General features: G+C 39.2%; 1 protein-coding gene across 1 annotated transcript; it reads left to right on the plus strand.

The window, feature by feature from the left end:
- The first annotated feature begins 1,947 nt into the window (after window positions 1-1,947).
- Window positions 1,948-10,755, plus strand: LOC121875814 (transient receptor potential channel pyrexia-like). Its single transcript, XM_042380507.1, has 3 exons — window positions 1,948-1,991; window positions 7,402-9,004; window positions 9,926-10,755. The coding sequence occupies exons 1-3, from the start codon at window positions 1,952-1,954 to the stop codon at window positions 10,317-10,319; spliced, it is 2,037 nt and encodes a 678-aa protein (XP_042236441.1). The 5' UTR covers window positions 1,948-1,951; the 3' UTR covers window positions 10,320-10,755.
- Window positions 10,756-11,029: the final 274 nt, after the last annotated feature.

The raw sequence follows: 11,029 nt of genomic DNA on the forward strand, positions 1-11,029 counted from the left end.
CAATGAATTTTATCTGCCATTTTTCAGACCATTCGAAAAATTTGTTTAGACCTTGTAATTTTGCAGTCATCGTCAGATTTAATTACACGCCCTATTTTAGTGTCATCAGCAAATGTACTTATGTTGCTGTCTACGCCGATATCTATGTCGTTTATGTATGCAGTATAATAAATAATAATGGTCCGAGAACTGAGCCTTGGGAACTCCACTAGTGACGTTGCTCCAATGGGATTTAATGCCGTTAATGCTCACTCTGTTTCCTGTTCTGTAACCACGCCCTGATCCATTTTAGAATATCTCCTATAATGCCATGAGCCTCTACTTTTGTTATTAGTCTTTCGTGGGGGGACTCTGTCGAAGGCTTTGCTAAAGTCGAGATATACCACATTATAGTTGTGCTCCTTCTTCTCCACTTATTCGAAAACAGATGAAAAGAATGTTAATAGATTAGTTAGACATGAACGCCCGCTTGAGAAGCCTTGTTGGGAATCATTGATCAACTTGGGCCTCTCCAGGTGATTTCGAATAGAGTTTGAAATGATTGCTTCCAGTAATTTGCCTACAATTGATGTTAGACTGATTGGTCGGTAGTTAGAGGATAGTGATCTATCTCCCTTCTTGAAAATCGGTATTACATTCGCTATCCTCCAGGATTCTGGTACTATACCCGTTTTTAAGGACGTTTAAACAACTTTGCTAAGGGCATCCTAAGCTCTTCCTTACATTCCTCTAATACTCTGACAAATATCTCACCTGGACCAGGTGACCTATTAGGCTTTAGTTTGTCTATTTGCTTACTAACATCGTTACTAGTCACTACTATCTCGCTAATTTATTTCTTCACTATCTCTGTATAGAGTCGGTGCCTCAGGTATCATGTTTAAATTTCCAGTGGTGAAAACTGTTGAAAAATATTTATTCAATTAGCTCGCCGGTATCTGACTGAAATGGTCCAATTTTTTCTCTTGATTTATTTAAATACAATTGATAGAATCCCTTGGAGTTTGCCTTCGCCTCCCTTGCTATCTTTTGTTCTTTATTCCTCTTTGCTTTTCTTATCTCGGCCTTAACCCAACCGGCCAATACCTTATAATAATCTCGGAGGTAGACTTCACCACGATTTATTCTCCTTTGTCCAAAAATATTCTTTAAATAATTATTTATCCATTTAGGGTCATTGTTGTTTGATCTGAGTTTTCTTTATGGTATGTTCTGCCTTTGTGCATTAAGTAACTTATTATTTAAATTGTTCTGGAACTCGGCAACCTCAGATCCCGTTATCAGGTCTCCCTCCAGGTAAGGTGAGGTCGCCCTCTGTGGGTACATTGTGAGAGGTCACCTCATGTGAGGTCATGTAGTTCACCCCCAAGCGTGATACCCCTTCTCTCAGCTGCCTCTTCAAACTATCAAATTTTGCCCTTCTGAAATCTGGAAATTTTCCTTACAGCTGTCCTGAAATTCTAAATGGAATCTAATTTCTTTGTGATCGCTGTTTGTAAGTTCATTCCCTACCTCGATATTACTAAAGAGGTTTTCTCTGTTTGACAGAACTAAATCGAGTATATTATTACCCCGGGTGGGTTCGGTTATATGTTGGCTTAGGAAACAGTCCAGGATTGTTTCAAGAAAATCCTCTGATTCTGAGTTACCCTTTAGGTCAATCCAATCTATTTGGCTAAAGTTAAAGTCGCCTACTATACAGACTTTGCTATGTATGGAAGCCCTGCGCATTTCATCCCAATTAAGTCGCTCATTAACTTACATACAAAAAAATCAATTTTCATTACTTCTTATTTTTATTTTACTTCAGTATCAACTTTTTATTTAGAACATTTCATCTCCATGAAAAATTGTGTCGTGTGCAATATTATTCTGTATTATTTTTAGCCTGTTGTTCGTCTGCGTTTTCCTTGTAGTTTATTAAGATTTTCTCTCCTCTCGCAGGTTCTTGATGTCGTCACCACGGCCCAACCGGTGCTCTAGTCTCAAACGTAAGTCGATTACATTTATAATTTCATCATAAAAGTTTTGCATCTGTTCAAGTCTTATCACCTGAAAGGTTCTGCTGTAGGTGATTAACTCTTTCAAATTAGCCACAGGCGCAAAAAATCTCCTTTCACTGATGAATATACTGATTTGTTTTATCAATAAGTAAGCTCATCAATTTTGAACCATAAATGATAAATCAATACTGCAAGACAAAGCCGTAATCGAGTTCTTGCCTGCTCAGCATGTTGGCGTCCACCAGTGTGCATCTGGTGATCGTGTTGGAGTGAACGAAAAATTTTTAGGTCGCTGGATTGGTAGAGGCGGACCAATCACTTGTCCACCAAGATCACCAGACAACCTCCCTTGATATTTTCCTATGTGATTTTTTAAAGATATGGTCTACAAGACCAAGGTGACAAACCTGCAGAATCTTATTGCTCGAATCACAGCTGTGCACAAAATTTTGTAAGATTTTGTATCCTTTTGTCATTTATTGTTCAAAATTTATTAATAACCAAAGTTGTGTTAAGCTAAATAGGGATAATGGCAGATTAGCGATAACTTCTATGCACTTATCTTTCGGGGAAACTTCTGACTGGCCATAAACGATCACAAGAACACAAGAATGGAGGAAACTACAGTGGGCCTATTGACCCATACTAGGCAGTCCCGTGTATACCCAACCCCTATTGCTCAAATAAGCATCCAACCTATGTTTGAAGCTATCCAGCGTATTCAAGTTAGTGATGATATTTGGTAACTTGTTCCATTCATCCACTACTCTGTTTCCAAACCAGAGCTTACCTATTTCACGCCGAAATCTAAATTTGTCTAATTTAAAACCATTGTTATGAGTTCGCTCCTGATTGGATAGTTTGAGTACCTTTGTAATGTCCCCTTTGTTCAGCCCTGACTTCCATTTAAACACCTCTATCATATCGCCTCTCACTCTACGTCTCTCGAGGGAGTGCAAATTAAGATGCCTTAACCTGTCTCTGTACTCAAGGTTCCTAATGCTCGGGATTAGCCTTGTCATTCTCCCCTAAATTGTATCCAAGGATTCTATATCCATTCTGTAATACGGTGACCAGAACTGAACTGCGTAATCCAAGTGAGGTCTCACAAGCGCTAGATATAATTTTAAGATGACCTCGCTAGTCTTGTAACTAACACTCCTTTGTATGAACCCAAGTACTCTATTAGCCTTGTTACGAGCAAAAACACATTGTTTACTTGGCTTAAGATTCCTACTTATTATTACTCCTAAATCTCTCTCGCAGTCGGATTGCACAATGGCATCGCTGTTCATCTGGTAACTGGTTTCCCTGTTTACATCTCCTATACTGAGTACTTTACAATTGCCCACATTGAATATCATCTGCCATTTTTCCGACCATTCGAAAAATTTGTTTAGATCTTCCTGTAGTTTTGACAGAGTCCTCGTCAGATTTAATTACACGTCCTATTTTAGTGTCATCAGCAAATTTACTTATGTTGCTGTCTATGCCGATATCTATGTCGTTTATGTATATAATAAATAATAATGGTCCAAGTACTGAGCCTTGGGGAACTCACTAGTGACGTTGCTCCAATGCGATTTAGTGCCGTTTATGCTCACTCGCTGTTTCCTGCCCCGTAACCACGCCCTAATCCATTTAAGGATATTACCTTTGATGCCATGCGCTCCCTAACTTTACTTAACCTACTTTAGGTATAATTTTGCTATATTATGATAGTATTCGAAGCCCTACATGAAACAGAACAAGTGTGACCATTTACTAATGAATTTCCATTGATTTAGAGCAATATAAAACAAAAAGTTATTTCTATTCTGCAAAACCTCATATATACCTGTAAATACATTATTTTCATGTAGATCCACAATGAAAACGTGGATAAGATAAATCTTGATAAAATCACACAGGACAAAGGGAAACAATGGAGCACCTTAGCTTTCGTCTTTATTCAAGACATCTTCAGAGGCAACTGAATTACAAAGACCGAGAGAGGTTTAAGTACACATAGTGACCTTACGAACAATGAGGTCAGGTCATAAACATGACATCCACTAATCCGCACACCAACACTACCACACACACAAAGGAGCTTAAAAGAAAGGGTGACGTAACTAGTCATGGTAAGTCAGGTAAAAAATAATCATCTATCCTACATCAAACTCGAATGCTTTCAAAGCATTTTTAACCTTGGGCCGCTGACAAATAAATTTGTGTAACATATTATCAGTTTTGTACTGACCATCACTAAGGTTTATTGATTTTAATTCCCTAATCAAACTGGCTTCAACCAGAAGTCTTTCTGTGACACATGATGATTTGTACATTTCTAAGCTGTTTTTTCAATCAATGGGATGATTATTATTCCTAACATGAACGAACAGTGCACTGCTTTCAGATGCTGCTCTGATATTGTATTTGTGCTGCTTGATTCTGAGTTGCAATGCTTTTCCAGTCTGTCCTACATAATTTCCATTACAATTGCTACATTGAATACAATAAACACTTCCATTTACATTCAAAGTTGGGCTATTTTTGATTAATATATTGGTAATGGTTGAGTTATACTGAAAAACAACATTAATATTTAATAATTTAAGGGACTGAACTAACGGGACAAATTCATTGCGATAAGGCAGTCAGAATATTCTTAAGTGTAGGAATTTGCCTGGTTTGAGAGGAATGGAAGGATTTTTAGCCCTTTAAAACAACGATCAACAAACACAGAAGGGTACCCGAGTTTCTGTGCAATGGAACGAATGTGTTTCAGTTCTTCATCAATAAATTCAGCGTCACAAATACGCAAACATCTCAAAAAACATAGCAGAAAAAACTGACATTTTGGTAGATTCCAGGTGACTCGATAAAAAATGTATGAAACCGTCTACCTGTGTAGGCTTTCTGTACACCTTAAATTTATAGTTATGGCCATTTCTAATAATAAGCCTCTCTCCGTCAGATACCGGAGAGCTCACTGACAACGACGGAGAAATGAGCAATAATTTGAAAAAATAATTTTCTACAGTTTTTACCACCGTAAATTTAAACATGATACCCGAGGCACCGACTCTATTCAGAGATAGTGAAGAAAACAAATTAAGCGAGATAGTAGTGACTAGTAACGATGTTAGTAAGCAAATAGACAAACTAAAGCCTAATAAGTCACCTGGTCCCGATGAAATATTTGCCAGAGTATTAAAGGAATGTAAGGAAGAGCTTAGTATGCCCTTAGCAAAGTTGTTTAACATGTCCTTAAAAACAGGTGTAGTACCAGAATCCCGGAGGATAGAAAATGTAATACCGATTTTCAAGAAGGGGGATAGATCACTCTCCTCTAACTACCGCCCAATCAGCCTAACATCAATAGTAGGCAAATTACTAGAATCAATCATTTCAAACTCTATTCGAAATCACCTGGAGAAGCACAAGTTGATCAATGATTCCCAACATGGCTTCACAAGCGGGCGTTCATGTCTAACTAATCTATTAACATTCTTTTCATCAGTTTTCGAATCGGTGGACGAGGGGTACAATTATGATGTGGTATATCTCGACTTTAGCAAAGCCTTCGACAGAGTCCCCCACGAAAGACTAATTAGAAAGGTAGAAGCACATGGCACCAAAGGTAATATCCTTAAAAGGATTAGGGCGTGGTTACAGGACAGGAAACAGCAAGTGAGCATTAACGGCACTAAGTCCCATTGGAGCAACTTCACTAGTGGAGTTCCCCAAGGCTCAGTACTTGAACCATTATTATTTATTATATACATAAACGACATAGATATCGGCATAGACAGCAACATAAGTAAATTTGCTGATGACACTAAAATAGGACATGTTATTAAATCTGACGATGACTCCGCAAAACTACAGGAAGATCTAAACAAATTTTTCGAATGGTCTGAAAAATGGCAGATGAAATTCAACGTGGACAAATGTAAAGTACTCAGTATAGGAGATGTAAACAGGGAAACCAGATACCAGATGAACAATGATGCCATAGAGAAATCCGACTGCGAGAGAGATCTAGGAGTAATGATAAGTAGGAACCTTAAGCCAAGTAAACAATGTGTTTTTGCTCGTAACAAGGCTAATAAAGTACTTGGGTTCATACAAAGGAGTGTTAGCTACAAGACTAACGGGGTCATCCTAAAACTGTATCTTGCGCTTGTGAAACCACACCTGGATTACGCAGTTCAGTTCTGGTCACCGTATTACAGAATGGATATAGAATCCTTGGAAAGAATTCAGAGGAGAATGACAAGAATAATCCCGGGCATTAGGAACGTTGAGTATAGAGACAGGTTAAAGCATCTTAATTTGCACTCCCTCGAGAGACGTAGAGCGAGGGGCGACCTGATAGAGGTGTATAAATGGAAGTCAGGTGCTAAACAAAGGGGACATTACGAAGGTACTCAAACTATCCAACCAGGAGCGAACTCGTAACAATGTTTTAAATTAGACAAATTTAGATTTAGGCGCGAAATAGGTAAACACTGGTTTGGAAACAGAGTAGTGGATGAGTGGAACAAGTAACCAAATATCATCATTAACTCGAATAAGCTGAGTAACTTCAAACATAGGTTGGATGCTTATATGAGCAATAGGGGTTGGGTGTAAACGGGACTGCCCAGTATGGGCCAATAGGCCCGCTGCAGTTTCCTCCATTGTTATGTTCTTATGTTCTTAATTCAGTTTCCTCTGACGATGTCTTGAATAAAGACGAAAGGTAAGGTACTCTATTGTTTCTTTTTTCCCTGTGTGATTTTATCAAGATTTATCTTATCCACGTTTTCAATGTGGATCTACATGAAATATATATATATATATATATATATATATATATATATATATATATATATATATATATATATATATATATATATATATATATCTTGATAAAATCACACGAGAAAAGGGAAACAACGGAGCACCTCTGAAGGTTGCCTCTGAAGATGTCTTGAATAAAGACTAAAGCTAAGGTGCTCCGTTGTTTCCCTTTTCCCGTGTGATTTTATCAAGATTTATCTTATCCACGTATTCATTGTGGATCTACATGAAATATATATATATATATATATATATATATATATATATATATATATATATATATATATATATATATATATATATATATACAGTATATATATATATATATGTGTGTGTGTTAACTCTGTAAGGCTAGGTTACCGTTGGCTTACAATGGAAATATAAATTTTTATGTATCATTATGATCTATGTATTTTTGTGTTTGGAAGCGTCTGACTGGTCATAGACTATCACGTAGATTCTACATGATCGTCTATGGTCAGTGGAAAAGTGTTCCTCGCAAAATTACATGGACTTAGGAGCCACACACGCTCACACACATGAGTGAGGGAATTTATTGTTCCCATAGGTGAGAGAAGAATGAGCGTCAATGTGCAACTAGACCAGGTGTTCTGGGCGGTGGAAAAGCAGTCCCTCCCTCTGCTGCGGGAACACCTCCGCATTGGCGAAAACCTCATCAACGGTCACGGTGGCTCCTTCTACATCACTCCTCTTCATACTGCTGTACAACTTGGCTGGGTAGATGGCGTCCAGGAGCTTCTGCAGCAAGGGGCGTCAGTGTCCAGTAGAAACCAGTTCGACCAGACGCCACTGCACTACGCCGTCGTTGCCCGACATGAGGAAATAACTGCAATGCTCCTGGACCATCGCAGCAGTGCGGGTGCCATCAACTTGCATGACATGAGAGGCACGTCTCCACTACATGAGGGAGCAGCCAGCTCCAATGTAACAATAGTCAACCTCCTGCTGGAGAGTGGAGCGATGGTCAACACGAGAGATAAACAAGGAGAGTCGCCAATGCACAAAGCAGCAAAAGCTGGCGCCTTCAGTGTAATGGTGGCACTAATGCAGCGTGGTGCCGACCTGCGAAAAAAAGACTACCGAGGTGTGTCTGCCCTCAGGTGGCTCATGCTTACCAACCCTGACGGTCTTCAGCGCTTGCTGGACCACCTGCTCACCACTAGTGTGGCAGGCAACCGACGATCTCCGGTGACTTTTGATTTCTCTGCGCTTATCAATGACCCTGGCACCCAGCAGTGCCAACTTCTATCTTATTTCGTCGAGACGGGCAACCGTGAAATTCTATCCCACCCCATGTGTCATGTTTTTCTACTCGTCAAGTGGAAAAGAGCAAGAATCGTCTTCCTGGGATATCTGCTCTATTTTGTGGTTTACGCGTTGTTGACAGGTCTCTTCGTGTTCAACCGGCTGCTCTGGAATAACTGCAACCCGAACAACCAAACTGAACAGCAACATCAGCATACCACGTCAGCTCCTGACTTTTCGTGTAACCGGGATGAGGCTGACCCTCTGCCTTACTTGTGGATGAAGGTGTGTTTGTGTGTGCAGATACTGATAATTTTACTAAGTCAGTTGAACCGCATTAGAATCCAAGGAATTGCCTACATAAAAGCTCCGAGTTTTATTCATAATATTGTTTTAGTTCTATGTGTTTTGAGTTTATTGGTTTCCTCTTGGCACCACGGACCTGCCAACATCGCTTACTGGGAGCATCATGTTGCCACCATCGTGTTCCTCCTTCTTCAGCTCCAGTTTCTTCTTATCCTCCGCAAGTACCCTTCACATGGTCTTTACGTTGCCATGTTCATCCGGGTGGCTGAGGATTTCCTGAGGATATTTCTCATTTACTGCACTCTGCTGGTGTGCTTCACTCTCACCTTGTACTTGGCTTTCAACGTGGAGAACCACCATGACCCGGTGTACAAGGACGTTCAACTTCTCTTTCTCAAAAGTCTGACTATGATGGTTGGTTCGGTAGATGTCAACGATAATATGGTAAATCTCCTAAATAGCCTTCCCTACACTGGCTACTTGATCTTCCTACTCTTCATCCTCCTCATCTCCATTGTGTTGGCCAACCTGCTGATAGCTCTGGCCGTCAGTGACATACGGGAACTCCGCTCATCGGCCCACCTCATGCGTCTTGCCAGGTATCTGTCGTCTCACAATAACAATTTACCTCACATTGCTTTCACGTTCTCATCACCTACATTCATGTTCCCAATGACACCGTCCAGACTTTCTGCTGTAATCGCCATCATGGTAAGTAAAGTCAGCCATCATCCAATTAATCCTTTAGCGGTCAGGGGTTTCTCTCAGCTGAATAAAATTGTGTGACGTTAACAAGAATAAAACACCTAAGTGTGGAGCTGTCCTATAAAGGGTTAAGAGTACTGTACAACAAATTTATCTGAAATAAAGTTCCTGAATTTTCTTGGAGTATGAAATCATTGCTGGTTCAAAAATTAAAAAAAAAACATTAAATCGACATAATTTATAATTAAATTGTCATACATCCAATGTTTTCCTCTTACTAGAGCGTCTTGTAGACTCTGGAAATTATAAATTAGGATGTGATGAAAAGACATTGAATCTAACTCATAATCATTTTCAATTTTCATTAGATTTTTGCATCGAAAATTTTTTGAACTCAATAAATTCTTAACAGTTTCACTTTTGAATTATTTTTTGTCACTTTACTGATAAACTCGTTGAATGCCTCTGCAATTTTACCCACGGTACATATGTGACCAAAATCGAATCTTTTTGTCTGAGGTAGAAACTTTTGTCTGCCGTTGATGGCACTCGAGGTGGAAACTCGGTGTCTTATGTATATTGTCTATAAAGAATACCTCAAAAATTGACAAATTATTTCTACAGTAATTTTACTAGCATTTTAAAATAAGGGCCTGGGATAGGAAAGTTTTATCCCGTTTTACTTTAATTCAACCAACGTCAAGGTTACAGGAGGTCAACCACAGCGTTGCTTAGTCCTGTGAATTACATATCTGGAGACACTTGCTCAAGATATTAAGTATCTTAATTGTAATGTTTTTGTGGTCTTGTTATAGTATGGTGGACGCCATCATAAGCATCGAGCAACTGTGTGACTTCCCACTACTGAAGCACTTGGCCGATTACTGTCAGCTGGATACCCGGGCGTGCCAGGTGCGTCTTTGGCCACAGCATGACACCCGCAGGCCCTCCGTGGTGGTGACGGTGCGAGAGGACCCCGTCTCCCCGCACAAATGGCCCGGCTGCATAGCCTGGCTCAAAGACCGCCTTCACCGCCGCCGCTATGAAATCCACATCCCTGCCTCGCTGCAGGAGGAGGTTCTCAACAGGATTTCAGCCAGAGACTACACGATGGACTCTGACCTTAAGGGAAATGAACAGGACACCAAGACTATTTACAGTGATATCATGAAAAGATTGCGAGCTATTGAAATAGCAATGACCCGTTAAACATCAGGAAACGTATAGGATATCTGTGTAATTGGTGAAAGTGCAAGATCATACAGTCAATTTACACTATGCTGCTGTCGTTTAGCTGAACGTGGGCCTATGGAGCTCACCAGGAGTAAATAGATAAAAGTAATTTTTTACGAAGAGTATTCCTCTCTCTCCAGAGTACACGAGTAGCCAAGAATCTGATATATAATGAAATAGTCCATTGATGAAGGATGTCTTACTAGACACTAGAATGATTCCTGTTGGTGTGCTGATAGTGTGGTGGTGTTTCAAGTTGATCCAAGAGTAGGAGGTGGCCAGGATCAGGATCAGTGAACACAGAGCACAGTGACAAATAACTAAATAGTCTTAAAACAGCTCTTAGCAACATAGACAGCGGCCCTAAGCCTATTCATTTTTAACCATCTTTGCAGCATGGTTAGGACGGATAGCAACTGTTATATATATATATATATATATATATATATATATATATATATATATATATATATATATATATATATATATATATATATATATATATATATATATATATATATATATATATATATATATATATTGTTATGAGTTGGGGATTTAGAATATAGTTAAAAGTCTACCCAGATCCCAACAGGGAACAACAATAAAAAAACAAAGACAATCGGACTATAAAAGGGTAGACAAAGGATGCGAGTTTGTGTTGTGTATAATAAAGTACCATAAAT

Source organism: Homarus americanus, unplaced genomic scaffold, assembly GCF_018991925.1.
Source record: "Homarus americanus isolate GMGI-L3 unplaced genomic scaffold, GMGI_Hamer_2.0 scaffold58915, whole genome shotgun sequence".
Classification (NCBI taxonomy): Eukaryota; Metazoa; Arthropoda; class Malacostraca; order Decapoda; family Nephropidae; genus Homarus; species Homarus americanus.